Source organism: Ptychodera flava, chromosome 11 (assembly GCF_041260155.1).
Source record: "Ptychodera flava strain L36383 chromosome 11, AS_Pfla_20210202, whole genome shotgun sequence".
NCBI classification, from domain to species: domain Eukaryota; kingdom Metazoa; phylum Hemichordata; class Enteropneusta; family Ptychoderidae; genus Ptychodera; species Ptychodera flava.
Genome location: NC_091938.1, coordinates 41,815,680 through 41,838,747, shown reverse-complemented (window position 1 = coordinate 41,838,747; position 23,068 = coordinate 41,815,680). Strand labels below are relative to the sequence as shown.

The 23,068-nt window shown below is 34.9% G+C and overlaps 1 protein-coding gene across 2 annotated transcripts in view; it reads left to right on the top strand.

Annotated features, from left to right (window-relative positions):
- Window positions 1-17,819, top strand: part of LOC139144545 (RNA-binding protein Nova-1-like) — a 38,468-nt gene extending 20,649 nt beyond the window's left edge. The window contains exons 3-4 of one of the 2 annotated variants that reach the window (XM_070715249.1): window positions 7,836-7,984; window positions 16,271-17,819. In XM_070715249.1, coding sequence (XP_070571350.1) covers window positions 7,836-7,984; window positions 16,271-17,365 — 1,244 coding nt within the window. In that variant the 3' untranslated portion in view covers window positions 17,366-17,819. The remainder of the gene's footprint in view (window positions 1-7,835; window positions 7,985-16,270) is intronic. The other variant, XM_070715250.1, reaches the window with a different exon arrangement.
- Window positions 17,820-23,068: the final 5,249 nt, after the last annotated feature.

Genomic DNA, 23,068 nt, shown 5'->3' with positions numbered 1-23,068 from the left:
AGTAAGGTATCACTAAATGTGAGGACTTCATGCACATATCACTTGGAGGAAAAATTTCACAGACCATTTTAGTAATGCCATGTATCTAATACTGAAGACTGATTAACATTATTAATAATTTCTTTGTTAACTTTCACAAATATGTAATGCTCTTCTTCAGAGGTGTCAGATGATGGGTTTGTGTCTTAAAAGTTTTGCAAGGATGTATGCTTACACTACTTCTAGTGTAATTTTGAGTATTTATAACATACATGTACCTTCAGACTCTGTCATAATTTGTTACATGGCACATACAGCATTCTGGTACTGATACATGTAAAAACCATTTATAGATTAACAGTTTTCAAAATTCTTAACCAATAAAATGGCCAGTAATGCTAACTTTTCATGAATTTTTCATTATTTTTATTTTGTATGTCAACTGCAACTTCTTATTCTACTCCCAAAAGAATGTCAAAACATCCACTATTTTAGCTTGTCAACTTAGCGTCTATATCATGTGTAAAATGCATTGTTATTGTTTACATTTTAATTCTAGTCAAGACCAGAATTCACTTTTTAACAGTAACCCTTTTCCTGCCAAGTTCGTATTTCGCTGTCAGGTCAAGTTGGTTAATACAAGTAAAGCAAAAGATGTCCCATATTGTGCAATTTAACAAAGACTTGAAGATTTGAAGGTCCCTGAAGACAGAGACACTGTAAACATGATTTTTACACTCTTGAAAACTGATCAAGCCAAGTGAGTGAAAATACATATGGTTTTTGCTCAATACCTCTATTTACTGACTTGGCAGATGGGGAAGTGATACTGTCTGGCGGGTAAAGGGTAAACAATGCAGTCTACACACTACTGATAAGCTGAATACTGTGTATATCAATGTCGACATTCAAAACAATAGTGGTGAAAAAAATTATCAAAAGTTAACATTACTAGCCCTTTAATTAATAGTTCTGAACAACTGTTGACAGGGTGTAAAAGAGTCATCTATACATGCCCACATTCTGGAACCATAATGAAGACTGCACTGTCGTCTGTGACCAAAAGAGTGATAACAGGGGAACTCAGTGAGAAAATTGGACTAGATGTGTCACAAAACATATTTGCTGGCCTTGTCTAGGTGCACTGTACATGTAACTGCACATGACCTTGGGAAACTGACCATTTAATGAGGCCTCTCAGGCCCTTGTGGAAATAAATATATGCTGTTACCTTCATGGCTGGTCAATATGTGTGCAATGTTTTCAATTCCATACAACTGAATCCTTACCTCAATATTTGGTGACATTTTAGAGTTTCGAGTAAATTTTCATTGTTCATTATGACCTATGAATGAATGTATCATGTTGTAAGTAAATATGTATCGAGGGAACTTGAGATATTTTGTCAAGGGACTGTGTTTACATGTACTTCAAACTCCTATTTTTGGGCAGATACTTCTGTATTAACATATTCTTTCAGCAGTTTGTCATTCAGGAGCAAGCTATGCTTTAGCTGTACATGTACACATATTTCTCATACTTTGGGCCCTTTCAGAGTGTGATTATACGTACATGTATACTCACTGTACCCATACACAGGCCTTTTCAGTAACATGTAACGTCAAGGTTCAAGTGTATGTGAATGTGATGTTTTATGTTTAACTCATTATATTAAAGGCCTGTGTTGGCACTAGATTGTCCCATCAAAAAACTTTACCCACAAGGTTACAATTTCAATGGAAAACAAAAGGCTATGACACCTCCATAATCCTCATACAGACTAAAACAAACACGATCCCAGGGATCACCAAAGATGCCTTTAAGCTTTCCATTCTGCTATGAATTACACACACATTATATCTACACACACATTGAACTTAGAGTATTAAACCTTCTTCACACTAGTTCTATACTTTTCTTTATTAAAGGTAGGGGACTCGATCCCAGGAATCGAGTTTGTTCTAGTCTGAAAGAGGATTTTGAAGGTGTTATAGCCTTTCGTTTTCCATTGAAATTGTGATCTAGTAAGTAAATTTCTTGGCAAGACAATCTGACGTCTGACCTATGCCTTTAAAAAAACTGAATATCCTGCAAATAGATATTCATCTCTTCATGAGATGGTTCTGATCTTACTCAAAGAAAATAATCAGTATCATTTATAAACATGTATGTTATCAATACCACTATGTTGTTAACTGGTATTTGAAAAGTTTATTCTTATGATGTCGACTTGCATTAATTGAAGAAGAATGAACATTCCTTATAAAAACTCAGCCATAGAAGCAGCTATCTATTATAAACAGTAACTATAATTGTGACCTATTTTGTAGAAGACTATAGATATAGAAATGGACATGAAATAGAGGATGGGATGTAGTATGTAATAGACCTCAACCTCTGTGAAACAAACAACACAATTTACAATAAAGAATTAGAATTAATTTCATCATATATTATATTACAGTATCTCATATGCCAGTGCATTGTTCTTATTGGATTAGAGCTCACGCTGGCTGTGGGGAAATAGTAATATACCAGTGCTAAACATGTCCGACAACCATAGAACTTAGGGTTAATGCCAAGACATTTAAATCAGGAAAAATTGGCATAAGAACTAATCAAATGTATGTGGAGATGATTAGAAGAGCAGGGTAATGTTCATTTTACCTTTACAATTGTTCATAGAGCATTTAGCTTGTGTTTTGCCAAACCTTGGTCTGTACCAGTATTGTCACTTTGTGTCAATGGGTCATTTCACTGCCTATTAGTATGCATGGTGGTATGTATCTGTTTTATCAACCATGCATGCTAGGGAGAAAATAACTGTTCAATAATTGCAATAACCCTTTTGCAGGCAGGTACACACTTGATTAAGGTACAGTGTAGAACTTGCCCAGCTGGTGGTGCTTTATGGTCACACATTGCACCAAAAACTTGTGTGTACTCCCTGCGGCAAGAGATGCTCAATTTTGTGTACGTGGAAGTGTCAACCATGATGATATTTCTGTGGAGTTTAAAGAAAATGATAAACTCCTTTATATTGGAATATTTGCAATTTTAAATAGAATATCAGTAATGATAAATATACGTCAATTCTTATGTGCAACTCAAGAGTGCAAATGAGTAATGATTTTATTGTAGCAAAGTATTATCAGACCATTTTTTTCACTCTTTGTAAAATTGAACAGGAATGCAAAATTAAACTTAAAATTTACTGCAGTTGTTGATAAAACCCTTCATCTATGTTATGAAAACGTCATACAACTGATAGTTTACACAGCTTAATTAAAGGTGTGGCATGCAAAGTTAATGATGACAATAATTTTCCTGCCAAATTATGACATGCAGAGAAATGTATGTCGACTCTTGTGAACTGCTGTTTCGTTTAGGTCAAAGGTTACAGGCATGCCATGGTAGTCAAGTATTTAGCATTATGGCCTAAGGAATTTTACTGGTGCCTTTTTTGAGCCAGTTTAAATAAGACTTTGTAAACATAGTTGGTCTAAATAAACATACTCATTGCAGCATGCTGTTGATGATATGTATAGACCTGTTTGGTTTTTACCCTTTGACTTCTACCTCATCAATTAAACCTTTACTGTAAGTTCAGATACTGGGGTAAAAGAGGCCTATCTAGTTAATGGCTGTACATCAAGAAACTGCCTTCTACCTATATAGTTCTAACTCTGACTTCTCTGTCCAAAACAAATTTCATGGATTATTTTTGTTTTGGTGTAATATATATATATATATATATATATATATATATATATATATATCATTGCTTTTAATTCTTGGTTAAATATGTTTGAAATTGGGAAAAAATTTCTTTCTACATGATCATATGTGAAGGTTCAACTTTGCAACAGATAACAATAGATTAGATTAAACCTTGTTTTATGAAAAGGTAAAGCAAATAATCATGAGCAATTAATGTCATTTCTGAGTGGAATGTCCAACTTTCTGTATCTTGTGTGGATTATGTCTCACACATACATGTACATATAATTATTTTACATCTAGCTGATCCTTTTAAATGATTTTTTCCAAGCAATCTATCTCTGCAAATGTTGAAGATAATTAAGTGACAGATCATATTACAGGCTGACATTAAGTCGACAAAGAGAGCAAGACTAAATTTATATGTCAATTGTGAAGACCTATTTAACCCACAGAAACAATTTCATGTGTCAATAACTTTGAGGATAGTTATGTTCATGTGCAGTATCTATCTAAATAAGTATCATTGCTTCTTGTAACAGGTTTTAAGCTCCACTGGCATCAACGGGGAGCTTATCAAATAGTTGATTGTCCATTGTTGTCCTCTGGTATCCAGCATCATCCCTCTAATTTTTGTGTTTGGTGTACAGGTCCGCAGGAATGTCTTTAATCAGATTTTTCCAGCTTTTGATGAAATGATGTGATGTGTAGTTTTAAAGCCATTTTTGACATTTTTGGTAAAAGATTTTCGTCCAAACTGCTGGTCAGACAGCTTTGATGTTATTGTTAGGCATAGATGTTCCTTAGCATAACCTAAATGATATTTGCAAAATTATGATGAAATGTGCTTTTGCATTTTTTTGCTGTTTTGGTCAATTCTTTCAAAAGTCTTCTCTTAAAATGTCTGTCTAACAACATTCAAATTTAGTTTTTAACTTTTTAGGGATGACGTCATTCATTTGTGTACAAATGGTGTTAAAATTTTCAATTTTTGGAGCTAATTTCCTGATATGTATGCACACACATGGTTTGTTTTTATAATTATTGTTGATGTATGTACAGTACATGTTTGAGCAGTTTACACCTCTGATTGTCTCTGAATGATTCACAGTTTTTAGCTCCCATAGCCATATGTATATATGGCAATGGAAGCTATTCTTATAGGCTAGGAAAATGTCTGTATGTAGTATGTCTGTATGTCTGTATGTCTGTATGTCTGTGTGTCTGTATGTCTGTATGTCTGTATGTCTGTATGTCTGTCCGTCAACATCAAAAACTCCAAAACCGCTGCACATTTCATCTTGATATTTGGTGTGTACATGGATGATGGGCTGTAGATGAGATTTTGTTCAAATGAAGTTGTCATTGCCAAAAATATGCAAATTAAATGAAAAAGTGTAAAAACAGTCAAAATTGAAAAACTCAATAACCACTGAGCAGATTACATGAAAAATTTGCATGTAGGTACTTTGGGCTGACCTGAAATGATTGTGCTTTTTTTGATTTTTTGATATTGTTGAAAATATGCAAATTAGTGCCAAAAAGGCGTTTTTGGTAAAAAATCTTCTTCTTCATAACCGCTGGTCAGACAGCTTTGATATTTGGTATACAGTCCCTAGGGATAACCCAACTTAGATTTGTTCAAATTGTGATGAAATATGCAAATCTGTATTTTTAAGGAATTTTTTTGTCATTTTTGGTCAAAAATTTATTTCATCAAAACCGCTCGTCTGACAGCTTTGATATTTGGTATACAGGTTCCTACAGATAAACTAAATATGATATATAGAATATATGATGAAATCTGCAATTTTGTATTTTTGGTGCAATTTTTGCCATTTTTGGTCAAAAAATGTGTTTCAAAAACTACTTGTCTGATGCCTTTGATATTTGGTATACAGGTTCCTAGGGGTTCTCTTAGTGTGATATAGTGAAATTTGATGAAATCTTCAATTTTTGTATTTTTGGGTCAATTTTTGCCGTTTTTGGTCAAAATATTTGTTTCTCAAAAGTTAGTCATGTGATAGCTTTGATATTTGGTATACATTTTTATACATAATTATGATGAAATCATCAATTTTGTATTTTTGCAGCTAATTTTGCCATTTTAGGTCAGGCCATCCTGAAATGAGCTATCAAAGATCTCAATCTTCTTCATCAATACATATGTCATGAAAAGTTGCTCTCTACATAACACAGCAGAGCTCTGTCGACTATTGGGTCGCTTGTTTTTTTCAAAACCGCTGGTCAGACAGCTTTAATATTTGGCTAACAGGTCCCTAGGATGACCTTAGTGAGATGATTTCATACAGTGAGGAAATACTTAATTTTGTATCCATGTCTATAGTAGCTTCAGGGACATTGGCCCTATGTTTAAGATAATGTTGTGATTCAGTAAGCATTTGAAATGGTAAACTACTGTATTTGGTGTTGAAATGCAGTAAAAAATGATGAGAAAACATAGCTGAGCTGATTTCAGCAGGTTTGGTTTCCAACAAATATATTCAAAGTTTTTTTCAATGTTAAAGAGTGATGGAGGGGGGGGGGGTCCTGGCAGATTTTGAAAAAAATCCAAACAAATGTCAATAAAAAAATCAGCCACAGAAGGTTTGTCAAAAAGAAAAGGTGGGATAGTGGGAAAAAAAGAATGTACAATGTATCGGATAAAAAAGATAATGTTCCTCATCAATCTTCCAGACAACCCCCTTTTATTAAATGGTACACCCCTGATGTATTTTTGTGTGCAATTAACCATGCAGTGTATTTTAGTTTAAGATGTCAATCAAGTTAGGTAAGGATTTGAAAGGAATAGTCAAGTTCACCACAGTTAAATTTCTTAACTTTATCTCTTGTGTCATCATCCTTGTGTAATTGGTTAAGTTTGTAAGTTGCTCCAGATGTGGATGTACCAGCTGTTCTGGAGACAACAATGTTTACTTTCCCTGTAGGGTATCTGAGTTGATGATTGTATGTTGAAATCTCTCCATGTATCTGGTGCATGGGCAAAATGTAAATATCAGTTGCATGTTATGTATTTCAGTCTATGTCAAATATTGTAAATGAAAAATCATGAACAGTTTGCTGTGTGCTTGTAAAAGATAACATGTTTGTCAATATATTAAAACTGCTTGCAGTTTGATTGTCTTAAAAATTATCACAGAAGTAGAAAACGAAAAGAAACTAATCAATTGCTGTAACATATTCACCCTCAGTGTCTGTAGGCCTATACTTAACTATTTTATCATTACATTCAGCTTTTTGTTATATCTTTATCACTCTTCATGGGCCAAGGCACACTTGGGGTCAATGTCATCACTCTTGTGTCAGTCTGTGAATGTCAGTCTGTCTGTATGTGTATGTCCATGGTTCTACATTGTTGGTTTGTTTTGATAACTATATGGGAGCGAACAGTGATTATTGTCACTTATTTTTTGAATCACGGCACCACTGTTTTGCAAGGGCCCTTCCTAAAAGGCGATTTCCATAATTTAGAAAAAAACTTTTGTAAATCTTTGCTGATACCTGTATGTTTTGGGTGTCCATGATACCAGATATGTTCATAATATGCCAATAAATCTTATTTGTGACTCATTCAGGCTGAAATTCACAAAGTGATAGCCCTTGTTGTTGCCAGTCATCATCACTCAACCACCATTATGAATTTCCATTGAGTTAATAGGCGTTCTATTAAAACATCCCACAGTGGGGTTTAAGGATACCCTCATTAATGTTACAGTTGAATCATTTGCCGTTAGAAATTTCCAATTTTGCATTTTCTCAGTGGAAAGTTTATCACATTGTAAGCAAATACTAAAATCAGTGGTCCACAGTATGTTACATAACATAATGGATATCTGGGGATAGCCTATGCTTAAAGATAACAAAACATCAGACAAATCTGTGTCAAAGAAAAATAGCAATTTTCTCCAGCCATGTTAGTTTTCTTTTATTTAAAATTTTGAGTGTTATTCTGCAATTCTGTTATTGTTTTTTTTTTCAGCAAAAAACAAAAAGTGGATCAATATTGCCTACTAGATCACTTGTTGAAATTGGCAAATGTGGACTGTTGGACTGTTCTCATGAATAGTGGTTAAGCTTGATTCTAATTCTTTTTACAATGATCATTTCTTCTTCAGGAACAACAGAGAGAATTGTGTTGATTACGGGTACTGTCGAAGCATTGAGTTCAGTTGGGGGATTTGTCATTGAGAAAGTTAGGGATTCACCACAGCTTGCAGCCAAATCTGGAAATGAGACTGCAGTAAGTCAAGAGAGAGCACGACAGGTAAGCCGTTCAAAAGTTTTCAAAACAGCCATACTCATGATCCAATGATATTTGGCCTTTCAGGTGGGGTACAGTGCCAACCTTCATGTTTGCACTGCCATTTGTATTTTGGCATTGTTAAAGAAGTATTAGTACAAAGGTGAACATTTGCAAATTTGCAAAGGACTATGTTCTCAACAAAGATCTTGTGTTGTCTAATTTAAAAACTTGACACAACCTGTAATATAGCTTGGTCAAAGTCCACTGCAGACATAAATGTCACATCTAGCATCAGGTGTAAGTAAGTGCATGTACATGTAGGTCATAACATTTTCATAGCATGTTCAACCATGCTGTCTAACACCATTGAAGTGATTTTCAAAACAAAGGCTCAACGATGTCATTCAGTCATGACACCCATCATTTTCTTACTGTTAGTCTGACACAGTAACTCTTACCATCCACATGAACCATGGTTGCTGAAAAAGTCCTGGGTCATGAAATGAAATGAAAGCAAACAAAGATTCAATTGCAAGAGTGGAGATAGTACAACTTTTCACTAGAGATACCATACAGGCTGTGACCTATGTCAGTTCAGATGTGAAAGTCTGTGCACAGGGGAGAGCGTACATGTCTGTCTTCAGGGGGAAGTGGAAAGTGGTAGGGGTGCCTTGGTCTCAGTACAAGTTCTTGTTGATATTCGTTATTTATTTTAATATGTTTGCGTATGATATATATTGCCAATAAAGATTTATACTCCATCTTATCTTAGCGCTAGTTTTGTAAAGATTTCTTTTTCTCTTCACTGTGTTTGTCCTTTGACAATCTTACAGGAAGTTTCATCACTATGTTAGCATTTGATTGCCTGATGCGCCAAAGGCAAGGATAACTTATTAATATACTGTTATCAGATTATTACCGGGTTAACTTTGACAAACTCAACAACGAACACGCTAATAAGTGTAAAACTGAAGAAGGGAGAAACTCTGAAAGCCATGTCCAGAGAAACTCATTTTATGAGAAACACTTCCTAATTTACAAATGCCAGCAGTTTTCTAACATGTTTGAACAAAAATAGTTCAATTTATGAGTTTGGATGTTGCTTCCTGGGGCTGCAGAATGCGAAGCCATGGAGTCAGTGATTTGAGGTGGTCTGTCAGACCGGAAGCCTGAAACCTTTGACCTTCAGAATGTTTAATTTCAGTTCCCGTTATTGATAGCGTTAACAAAATACCCAAGATGCTTTAGCGTTCCTAGTTCATGGGTCAAACACAGAGCTGTTTATAAACCTAGACATGACAATTTGTGTGCTTTTGATGACGACTGGTCAACATTCAAGGGGGAAAAACTCACTGCTTGCTGCATAAAAAGTGATATGGTGGCTAAAGTATTTTCATCTTAAATAATTTGACAATAGCCTAATATCCTAACATGTCTTAGTTCTTGACCAACATATAAAGACTTGGCTCTTGCACCAATGTGAATAGTTGCTGAGATGTTTTGCAAAATTGTGAAAAAACATTGGAAACACAGATGCACCATCCAATCTTTGCATTGGGGAGACATTGATGTTGCAGTCTTTCCAAACAAAAATGGAGATGTGTAGGTGATAAAGAAGGCAATGAAGCAGTCTGTTGAATAAAACAAAACTTTCTGGACATCATGTCTTTTAATGTCAATTTATGAACCCACTTTAAAAACCTGCATGACATTACTTCTTTTTATGTCAATGTTTGGACAAGTTTTGAAAGCTGCATGATATAATACAGGCATGGTTTGTGCAATCCATCATCATCAGACCACGGGCTCACCTTCACATATGGGCCTGAGTTCAGTATGATTTGATGCAGATTTCGATGAGAATCTGGAATCACATACAGAGATGTGCGAATCAGACATAGACATAGGATGCACAGATTCTGAATAGAATTTTTTGCACTGCTGTCTGACTCAGTCACCGTGTCTTTCCCTTGCATGTCTGCTTTCTCAAAGATGTGTTTTATATAAGAAAACTTTAAAGTGAAAGATGTAAAACTTCAAAGTAACAAATAGTCGATTCGATGTGCAATGACACACTGATGACCAGTTATTCTATTAGTTTTCAAAACTAGTAAAAAATTCTGTGACGCTCATCAATTATGTCTCCTTATCAACGTCCAAAGAACCTGACTGCAACCCTTGTTTTGATGTGTCCAGTAGTTGAGTGTAATGATTGATAGATTACTGTATCAAAATGTACAGATTCACGGTGACTGAACTGTCTTGTTATTGGTACTTTACTGACATTTGGGGCCAGGTGGCAAAAGTCTGTTTCTGAGAATAACTTTTTGAGCTGTGTAGCTGGTACCATTGAGGTTCAGATATCCAAATCTGTGGTGTTTGAAATGCTCCTTGATTTACAGAGAGATTACACTATTTTTCTTGATTTTAATTTTAACGGCACTCTTGAGGTCAATTGAAAATTCAAAGAAACATACTATGGTGTAAAATCTGCAGACATGGTTGCAGTCACCAACTGACAACCCTACTTTCACTGTCAGTCACAATGCCCAACAGTACATGATATACATGATATATCGCTCTATGTATCTCTATCTCTCTATATCCGGAAAATCTTACCTTCAACAAATACTGTACTCTCTAAAATTTGATAAACTTTTTTGCAAAAATTTATATATTGGAAACAAAAATAGCTGTACTACTCATGCAGTTTGGGTGGAAATTTGATTGCTGTACTTTGAGATCATTACCATGCAAGGTGTTCGATATTGATACATGTAAATGGTGATTTCTGCCAGATTCAATGGGCTACATGTACATTGAGCAGGTTAGGTCATAGCAAGCCAAAGACTAGCAGCCTTAGGTGCACCTATTTGTACAGTATTGCTCTGTACTGTATTACTACTGGTGAAATAAAGGACCATAAGAACTTGTATAATTGGAGTCTGGAGAGCTATATCTTGTGATATATTCACTACATTATTTTATTATGCTGCTGTCTTGCTGCTTTGCTGATCATGCTGTTACTGTTGTGTAACATTCTGATTTTGAACTACAACTTCAATACTGTAATTCCCTATTATTATAGTAAATTCAACCACGCTATTCATTCAACCACCCTACTTTTTTCTCAAAATGTAATTTTAGTTTACCCTTATCAGCTGACCACCGATGGAAATTGGACTTTCTCAATCCTAAAACATTCGTTTGTCTTGCTCTCTCCAAAAAATGAATGCATGAAAAAAAGAAATTTTAAATTTGAGGAAGGTTTTAGTATTCATGACATAGTATTGCATTTAAGAGAGCCTGTTCTGATATATCCATGAAGCTCTGACTGTTTCTGTTAGTCAATGTGTTTAAAATAAAGAATATGAATTGAAACTAAATTGTATGTTTTTCAGTTTCAAATAGTAATTATCAGGTTTAGAATATGTTGATTTACTGTTGTGAGAACAATAATAGTACAGTATTCTCTGCTGGTACATTATGAAGACGTGATGTTCAGGTACTTGTAAATAGGTTGTACTTGAGTGATCATGTTCACATGTACTTGACATTACCTGCAAAAGATAGGATGGTTAGCTAACATAACAAACTATGTCTTCAATGTGAAAGAGACAGTAAATACAAAAGTGACCTTGCAGAGGAAGTCAAGTATAACATAGAATGACAATGAAGTAACATTTACCTTGTGGCTCTATGGATGTATGAAGTTTGCTGTAATAACAACTTGAAAGTCACTCCAAAGTTTCCTGATTTCTATGTGAGGTTGCCCTTGATTTGGCCTTTGATTTGTACATGATACAATATGGAATGCTTTGACGAAAACAGTTCTGGTCTCTTGACATATTGAAATATTACAGAAGTTTCATGTAGATAGTGCTCATAAAATACTATGTTATTGCATTCACTACCTGGACAAACCTGATAAGCTAGGATAAAATAAATAGGACTGTTCCAAATGACAGACAAAGGCATTCAGTATTAACAACTTATAATGGGAGGGCGAGAAATAATTTCATTACATATACTTTGCCAACAGATATCAGCAATGAATGAGCTAATCTCTTTCAGGCTATGCAATGTTCTTCTATTGTGAGAAGTATTTGATTTTGTAAGTGAAAGACACATTGTTACCATCAATAATACCACTAATTCACAAAACTGTTTGTTTCTGTAAATACTGCCATAAATATCATTGCATAATCAATACATAATACTAGTAAAATGTGAAAAAGTGAATGATCGTTACTCAAAAGTAGTGTATTTCGTAAATGTCACCAATGTATGGCTGGCACAGGGTCTTTGTGGAGAGACCATGCCAGATATTAACAATTGCATGAATTTTACTTGTCACTACATGGTCACCCATACTGTACTAGTCAAGGGATATTTACCTCATTCCAACCAGCAAGGTATGCTGCCTAAGCTGCCAAGCAAATGTTGGAAGCGTGTCATCTTTTCAAAGTCAGTGAAAGCATAGAGGTAGAGACGAGAAAGCTTGATGTGGTCTCAGTTTATAGCCCACTCAGAGTTATTGTGATTGAGTGTAAGCCCTAGAAAACTAGGGTCTAGATTCCCGTTTTGAGTTAGCCATCAAAATTCTATTAAAATGGTAAATGGACTTTTATTTCAAAGCATTGAAAACATTTTGGTCTTATCTGAACAAAAACATTGTGTCAAATTGCAAGAAAGTATAACCAAAATGGGTATAAACAACTTTACAATTGGTTTTCATTGTGTCATGTGAACATTTTTTGCAATAGGGGAATGTTTATACTCAAAGATCTCAGCTGTATAAAAGCCTGTGCTTTAGAAATATGGATGAAGTAATACTTTGAAGTAAAATTGAAAAAAATATGCTTGAGTCTTAGGTCATGACAGTGCTATATTCTCATCCCCTTTAATACAAAATTAAAGGAAATTCTGCTTTTAAAAATTACCAATTTTCTTCCTCATATTGTAGATCAACCGATCAAAATATTTTCACCCCAGTCTGTTGAAATTTACTGACTTTTTTTCTCCGTCTTTTTTCGATCAATCAAAGTATTTTCATCCTCAATGTCCTCTCTTAATTCGACCGACAAAATAATCTAACCTGTGGGAGCGTCACTGCTCTAATTTACACCCTTTGCTGTAAAGTTGGCTGGCACAACATCTTTCATCAATAAGCCATACCCAAACTAACTCTGCATGGCAGGGCTGTTTGTTACTAGCTATGTAACTGGTAACACACAGCCTTGCATGCCATGCAGAGCTGTACTAGAACTTTACCTGAATACGGTATGATGAACATCGGCAGACCTGAGCTCACATTGTATAAAATATTACACACAAATTCTCTGAACAACATGCCAAACAGCCCTTTTTAAGACCACTGCATCGCCCAAGAGAAGTACTTGTGTATACACGATAATTTATTTATTGTGACATGAAACATGTATGTATCAAAAAGTTTTACATCCATGATGTACAATGTTGGTAAAGTAGTTGAGTGGTGATGAACCTGTAACCATGGAGATAGCTACATTCACACAGTAAATGTAAACTTGTATAGAATGGTTGAGCCATTAAAACAATAGTGAATTCAATCATCTCTCTTCTAACTCAATACTACCATCATTTTTTTCTCCTCCATGGATCCGTTCTTTGGTTCACCTTGAAAAAAAAAATGACAATGAATTCTTCTATGTACACAATCAGCAGGAATACAGATTAGGTACATAAACCAATGATTGGCACTCTAGTTTGCATAGTTGTTAGATTGGCAGCAATATTCAGATAACCAACAGTTGTCTCTTGCCTCTTTTTACCAGCCACAATGCAAAAAAATGCCTTTGGATAATAATGTCATGGTTCGATAACTAGCATATTTATGATAACATTTTGTGTGCATAAGTTTGACTTTAGGATAAAAAAGGTGGCGAAAGCTGTATTTTTGGGCACGTCCCCGTGTGTTACCCTTCAATTACATTTTCCATAATTAGCGTTGCCATCACAGTGGCTCTCATCACAGTAGCTCTGTTTACATGTTCTGTTCTGATAGATGCAGTAAGGTAGTGCCTTTGTCAGAGTCAATTTTCCCTCCCCTCCTTGCCTCAATCCAATAATAAATTAATCTGGCTAGCAATTACATCATACAATCTTGGCTTGCTAGGTTACTGAACAATTTGCATGGTAACAAGTATTTTTAATATTTGAAGAGGCTTATAAAATGAGTCAACATGTGCCTGGAAACTAGAAAATGACTTTTGTAAGAGACTGAAATAGGATGAAACAATACATCAATTGAAATGATGCCCAGCAACCTTTAAGACTTCTCTTAGACAAACATAATTTTCATTAATTTACTGATCAGTAACTTCACAGTATGGCTTTGAGAAATTTGTCAAATATTTATGAATTGGGAGGCCACCAGTTTGAGTAAGGCTATTCTTGAAATTGTTAGTTTAGAATATTCCTGCTGGTTTCTTTGATAATATGAAAGTGTTAAACACCCTGCCATATTTGTTGTGCTGGATTGGTGTCAAGGAATTGCACATTATCCATCACTGGTATTTCTTATTTATCAATAGCAGCAATTACAAAAATAAATGAATTCGCAAAAATGTGCTAGCAAACTTGATATCATTGGAGTCTTTTCTTGACAAAAATGATTTGGAGTAAATCAGAAATAGGCCCAGTGCTGTCAAAGCAATCTTCACTTTAAGGTAAAAATATTTTATATATAGATTGGATATATATAAAATCTTACAATTAATTACACTTGTTACAGATGGATGACAGGGATTACAACACTGGTCGAACTGCTTTGATATTTGGTATACCCATTCCTGTCATGACTAGATTAAGATATGTCCAAATTATGATGAAATCTGCAATTTTGTATTTTTAAGGATTTTTTAAAAATCAAAAAGCAATTAAATTTGTTTCTGAAGTTCCCCTGGATAACCTCATTCAATTTCCTGCAAGTGGTGATGAAATTTTCATATGCAAATTTCTAGGAGTAATTTTCTCATTTTTGGTCAAAACATAGTTTTCTCAATACCTCAGGTCTAAGCCTTACATCTTTGAAATTCAGTATGCATCTTCATAGGGATACCCTTCTCTAATTGATAAATTAGCATAACATTTGCATATGTAAATTTTCGAAAATGTTTTCGTATTTTTTGCTGAATTTTCATCAAAAATGTTCATGTCTGTTTCCTTTGAATTTTAGTTATGTGCAGTGATTCTATTATTGTCATTGTTGAGAAGCTAACAGTAGAGTCATATTAGCGGCTGGGTTGCTTGTCGTAAAATATGACAAAATAGAGTGTACTTTGTCATTGTATTCATAGGCTAAAAGCTCCATTTGTGGTTACTTTTGTCACATTTTTGAGTATTTATATTCCACTGCTTAAATACTCTTTCTTGCTCTACTTCCAAAAAACACATGCCTAGTGTCCAGATTCATAAAGAGAATATGGTTTATAGTGAAATGTTGGTGGTGACATCTTAATGTTATTTCAAAGTAAAATTCATCTTCCAACAAAATATGGTGCAGTTATGTAATTACTCAATAGACATATCTAAACTGTCGCGGTGTACCCTCTGTCCGACTTAAACACTTTGCACTTTTGAACTTTCTTTTTGAGGGAGGATATTTTGATCTTGGAGAATAAATTGATTTTCTGAGCTTATTTAACATTCGAAAATGACCCACAGCTCTTACGGTAAAAAAGGAAAGAGATAAATGTAGCTGTTCTATTGATATTTTTGTTTGACATCGTGAAGATGTACAGATTAAGAAATATAGTATGACTATAAATATCAGATACATTGTAATGTTCAGTTACCTGTTACGTCATATGAACATTACGTGTCAATACCATGGAATCATGAAAATGAAATATCTTTGCTTACCAAATGCCAACTACAGTACATGTTAGGAAAACAATTAGAGCTTTATAAATACATGAATTTTTCACCAGTTTATGAGAATTAGTTTCTATTACATTTCATCTTCAAAGTGACTTGACGTGAGATGTATTCTTACAGACAGCTGTCTACATGCAGTGGTATATTTGATTACCAGCATCACTATTAAAAAGCATGCATGCAGGCCAGCAAGTGTAGCATGTAATTTTGATGTTAAACATAAAGCCATTGACATGCCCAGAGTAACATACAGGTAATGAGTTGATGATGTGTATTACCCTGCTCTCTGAACTAATACTGAAGTAGTTGTCATTAATCTTGAAAATAAACTACTAGTAGCGAATATTTGGTTTCATTTGTAACAATTACCTATTCACTTATTTTTAGGTGAAGATGGTAATTCCAAATAGCACAGCTGGTCTCATCATTGGAAAGGGAGGAGCTACCATCAAAGCATTTATGGAGCAGTCAGGAGCCAAACTTCAAATTTCACAAAAGTCTGAAGGTGTAAATCTCTCAGAGCGTGTTTTAACCATCAGTGGAGAGTTGGAGCCATCCAAGAAGGCACTGTCTGCTGTCATTGGTAAACTTCAGGAAGATCCGCAAAGTGGAAGCTGTAATAATATTAGCTATGCGACTATTACAGGGCCAGTAGCAAATGCCAGTCCTACAGGTTCACCATTTGCTGAGGCAGCCTTGGCCAATGTAAAACCGCAGATAGCATTAGCCACAGGAACTAGTGCATCGTTACCTTCAGTAGGTTTGGGTTTAGGTTTGGGTTTAGGAGGGACCCCAAGGGTAACCACATCATCTTATTCAGGTACTGATGTAGCTGCTATCAGTGCTGCCATGAATACCCTAGCCAGTTATGGTTACAATGTACCCCATCCTTCCTTAGGTAGTTATGCAGGAGCTGGTAGTACCAGCCCAATACTCAACAGTATTGGGTCTGCTACACCATCAAGCAGCACTGCTGCTCTTCCATCTAGTTTATTGGGTTCTTATCAAGCAGCAGCGGCTGCAGCAGCAGCTGCTAATGGAACGTCACCTACCCTTCGCAATGGTACTGCGTTTGAAGGAACAGCAGCAGCAGTCAATGGTGCCGCTGGATTTAGTCTCAGTAGTGAAGGAGCTCTTCCCTTTGGGTCTTTGGCTTCGTTTGGTGGTCTTGGCAGCCTAGCTTCTTTTGGCTCAGGGACAGAAGCACCAAAGGATGGTACCAAAGATACATCAATGGAAATTGAAGTGCCAGAGACATTAGTTGGTGCCATCCTTGGTAAGGGTGGTAAAACACTTGTTGAATTCCAACAGTGTAGTGGGGCTAGAATACAGATCTCAAAGAAAGGGGAGTATGTGCCGGGAACACGCAATAGAAAAGTAACCATTACAGGTAACCCACTTGCAACTCAAACAGCTCACTATCTGATCACACAAAGGGTGACACAGGAAGAACAAAACAGAGCATTGAAAGGGACAAATTAAGGTATATGGTAAACCAAGATGGGTTTGGAACAGGACATTGCAAGGGTAATGGTTGATATGTCTTGGGATGGGAATTGGGTAAGGGGTAAGATAGTGAAGAGAGTGGATAAGTTTGCATCTTCATTACATCAAACTTGACATTCAAGCCTTGTGTTTGTCAAATTGTTTAAATGTGTTCCAAAGATCTTCCATGTTGATTCCTTATTGTATGTCAGGATCATTTTGTAAATTAATTCCAAAATTTGTACATGAAGAATTGGCAGAACAGTAAGAGGTGAGTATTTTGAAACTGGGAAAATTAGTATCAGTGACATTTTTGCATATTTAATGAAGACTGCAATAGGGAAATTAGTACTGAGACAGACTTTCTTTGTCTTGGGAAATATAACTGCTAAAAGTACTGTGAAAATATATCTCAAAGATGTACAGGAAAAGTTGCTCTGTACTAGATCGGAAAAATCTTCTCTTTTTAAATGATTTTCTTGCAATTGACACAGCATTATATACCTGATATATATATATATATATATATATATATATATATATATATATATATATATATATATATATATATATATATATATATATATATATATATATATATATATATATATATATATATATATATATATGAGACAAGTGTTTATACAGTATGTGTAAACTAGAGTCACATGGCGATGGTACTGAGCAATTGGGTATTGCTCTGTCACTGTACAAGTCAGGATAGCATAAAATAGTTATGTGAGACAAATAATTAGCAGAGTAGATAATGGTAGAGATAGATAGAAATTAACCTGAGTGACAAATTTCCCAAAACAAATCTTCCTGGAATTTATTTGATTACCCACCTTAACTATTTACTGTCAATGCTAAGATGTTGTTTTAATTGTCACAGATATGACAATATCCAAGATATACAAACTAGCCAAACAGCTTTCTCTATAAAAATCAAACAAAAAAAAATTACGAAAAAAAAAACAAAAACATAGAACCAAAGATTTGAACATGAATATTATTTATATTATCAGAAAAAAGTTTAATTTTGTGTTGGAAAAAATTTAATTTGATATTAATTGTAAGTACTTGTTCCATGTCATAATCTTCATTACAAATATCACGCAGTTTAATCAGTGTCATGTGTAGCATTTTGCACATAGTTCAATGTTATCTCAAAATGCTAATCATCCTTCAAAATTAACAAACCATGTCAATCCATGTAACATTTTTTGGTTAGATTTTTTTTTATTCATAAGTATAACCTGCATAGAATAGAATGGTTTGTGTTATTAAGTTGACAAGTAATGCCCCCAGTATTATAATTAGATTGCCTACCAAGGAGAGAGAGTGTTGTGAGATGGACAAGCTTGCTCATAATTCCCAAATGCATTCTTTTTTCACAGAACTATTGCATTACTACATTGCAAGATGGATGACTTTGCATTCTAAGGTTTATTGATCTTAGCCATGCTTGATGCTAGTATACCCTAAACCAAACACAATTATTTGCTCCAAAATCTTTCTTGAAATGCAATATTCAAATAGAGCGTTTTAAAATTATGGATGATTAAAAGCTTTAGACTTCTGTTAAATATTATGACAGGTAGTCCATATAAATTTGTGACAGCTTTTTGGGATAAACGCTCAAGTGTGAGATTTTGGAGTTACTACCGCAAGCTTACCAATCCATTTACATTTAAAAGTTCTTGTAGTCAGCTGCAAATACTTCATATACAACTCAGTTATATTAAATGATTATTTGCCATGTTCATAACAAAACGTACAACCAAACCCGCTCCAGTACCTCTCTATGATTAAGTATCAGTTTTGTAAAATTTACTTCAATTTGTACTATTTTCACCAATTATAACAAGAATGCAAGCTGCCAAATATTTTGACACAGAGGGCACCGGTGTTGGTCTGGTTGTGTGGCTTTAGACACTACATGCAGCTGTCTGTGTGTATTCTTAGATTGACACAAGAGCATATCACACACTAAACCAAATTAACAGTGTGTGAACTTCACTTCAAAATGTGCTTCAAGGTTTTGGTTATAATAACAACACCAGCAATTACAAAAAGTTGTTCAGCGGTGACATTGCCCAAGTATTGTAAAATTTGATGTGAGTAAGAACATGTCAATAGAACTTGTCCTTTGAATGATACAAAACTGGAAAACTACTGGATATTTGAGTATAGTACTTCAATGTTTAGGACTTTTATCATGTTTCATTCCTTCCCTATGTCTTTTGTTTACATAATGGATCAGATAACTAATTATTACCTTTGAGAATAATCTATGAATCTCAATTAAGACTGAAGAAACTTATTGCTGGCTATAGTTATTTAACCTCTGCCAATCTTAGCTGTAGCCATTTTCTGTCTGTAATCACCAACAGTCACTCAAGTATTGCTCTCATAACAAATCAGAAGTGTTCTTTTCAACTTGCATCTTTCCAAACACAACTGTAAATCAACTGATTGTTGAACGCTAGTCTAGAAAACTAGATATCATTCAGTGCACTGCATCCACTATGTCAGTGTCTTTTTCTGGAAACCAAAATCATCAAGTACATATTTCAAACAGTCCACTTTATTTGTTCTGTCATTCCGCTTGTATAATTAACCTTGATAGGTGGACTGGCTCATATATTAACCAACTTCATGCTGTGGAAAACATTTCTTTCCATGCATTTCTTGTCCTGGTTTTAATGTGTACCTTTATTTTGGCAGTTCTGCCTACTTAATCAATGAAGGAGAAGAAAGTTGTGGTCTTGCATGGAATGATACTTACTTTCTAGACTGGTTCAAAGCAACATGCTACATTAATACTGTGGGGTCTTTGTTTTCAGTGTACTGACATGCTTTGATAGAATTTGTCATTTTCCTTTTGTGTGCTAGGGTTTTGTTTGTTTTAGTCACATACAAGCATCTTCTTTATGTCATTATTATTAATCCATTGTTGAACAAAATCTTTCATAGTTTGTATTGATTGCAGACAAGACATTTAAATCACTGTTGACATCAGTCATTCATCATTGTAATATTTCTTTTCTTCTAATTCATGTATATGCATTCAGATCATTTCTGTGTTAACATACCTTGATTTTTCATACAAAAATTATCTGTAAAAATGACTTGATCATCTCTATTGGATTGACAAAAATGTGAAACAAGGGTGCTACATTCATGACAGGAAAAAATGTAAATCAGAAGAAATTTTTTCTAATTTTTAAATGGAGTCTCTATCAGTGCGGTTTATTTGTGAAAGTAGAATTGGATAGCATTGTAACGTCTGGTTAGTGCTTCCATGTTGCATTATGTTTTTATTACTTGTCACTCATAAATGGGATAAAACATTCATCACCTTTTCAGCTAACAGCCAATCAGGAGAAGGCTTTCAATGAACCCTCCTTTGTTTATTTTGTTCGTTTGTTTTTTTTATTTTTTTCCCGCTTTTCTTTTCTGTTCTCTTATTCTGTTTTCCCCATTTCTATGTCCACTGCTACAAGGGGTATTATTAATTGAGTATTATTATTGTATGTTGTTAGTAGTTGCTGTGGTAGATAGATAAGTGCAGTGCGAGGCAAGTCAGTGTAGTAGTTGAGTTGAAGAAGTCACAGTCATATGTCATGTCAGTCAATATTTCAAGTTGGTATATCTAAACAAGAACCATTTCCATCCCATTGTGTTCTATATCATATGCATAAAATGTGTTGCTGTCCTTTCCTCAAGCTACATCATGTGTCTGTGTCATTCCTTCCTTTCAGCATGCATGTAATTACAACTGGGTTTATATTGGATTTAGATATCTCACACACTATCACCAACATGTTAAATGACAAATCAGCTTACAAATCAAATCAAATCAAATCAACCAATCATCAAGCTGTAGTAAAAGCTCCGTCTAGTCATGATCATTGCTATCATCTAGTGTCTTCTGTAGTCTGCACACTCATACTGTCCCATCCTTCGCCGCTTGGTTTTGTAGTGTTATCTCTCTGACTCACTTTGTACCAGCTTCTCTACATCAAGGGTGCGGGCAACATAACAACAAATTACACCAGCTGATAATTCTCTCACAATATTTTCAAATCTTACAGCAATCAAACTGCTATTATCCAACCAGTACATAGCACCACTCATTGGATATTGTTCATACTATGTTACTTAATGAAAGTGATTATCATAACAAATGTTCAGGTGCAGTCACATAGTTTGGATAATCGAGGTTTGAGTTGTGTACTCTGTGGTGTATGTCCATTATGGGTCTCATTGATCTTAGGGTACAAGTGCCTTTCTTCACTCTTAATTTCTTGTGAGGCTGTGGCGTAATTCTTGTGAATGACTTCGATTCAGATTTTTCCTCTACCTGTTGCCCATCTTTTTACCTAGTCTAAGAAAGATTTTGCAATGCACATATGAAGGTGATGCCTACAAATCTGCTTGATGATTTGTTCTTTAAATGAAGCATTACATTATCAGCATACATCTTTCTTTCTTTGCTGCCCATATTTCATATCATATAACGCTGCATAAATAAACCAACTGTACCACCCAACATAAGGCATAGTACCATTCCCTCATATTATCATATCCCAAATCTGTGTGCCAGTCATTCCATAATGCAAACCAACCCAGCCAACCAACAAACCACCCCATCTGCCACCCACCAACTAGCCATCTTGTAATGATCTAGCTGTTCATTTGGGATCTTGGTTTGAATATATGATTACATGTATTTGTGTGGATGTGTTAGTGAGTAAAAGGATCAAGGTATGTGTGTGTTGTGAATCTGCTATTTCCCTTCTCTGATGTCCTCATGTATTTTCTGTTGTCTCTATTATTGTTTGTGTGTGAGACCAAATAGCCATTCTCCTGGTTAAACACAATAGACATAACAGATATAATACTGCATGGCCTGCTAATTCTGTTTGTCTAAACTAGATGGGTTTTCAACTCAGTTTAACCTTGTCACTTCTTTAAATGGTATATTTATTTTAATTTCTAGTGCACACCATTTCAGCATAAAGCCAGACTTGTCCACCTGCCAACTGCCATACAGATCAACCAATCACCCTGACTAGAGAACACCATAGCACATAGCACTGATGGACGTCCACAAATGCAACCTTCTCTCCAAGGTTTCATGAGCATGTTGATCCCCTCCAAAAAAATTTTTAAAAATCAAGAGACACATCCACCATGAGCAGAAATTACATTAATATTATACACAATGCAACATTTTATCCTTTTGTTATTCCAATGAACATCTTTTTGCGCAGTCCATAATTCTTGGTGACACAGTAGACTTTCATTCCACAGTCGTCATTTTGGAGTGGCCAGTTATAATCAGTGTTCAGAATCAGATAGTCAACCCATTACTAACCTGAACCACATTGCATGTTGCTACCTGTGCATGGATGCTGCTACTTTCATTGACACAGTGCCATGATTTTCAGTTTCTGCCATCACTTTATATTTTCTATCAGTTTTAACAGACCAAGAAAAAATCTGCATCTTTCACTGACTGTAAATCTTGGTGAGTTTCTGTACCTGCTGCTGTTGTTCTTTCATAAACAGTGTCTCCTAATATCAGTGTAACTATCTACAAAGCCTAGGCAAATATGAACTAATTCTGTAATGTAAAATGGGTGAGCTCTTCTTAAATTAACAAACTAAACTGCATATGAATTTATTTTGTAA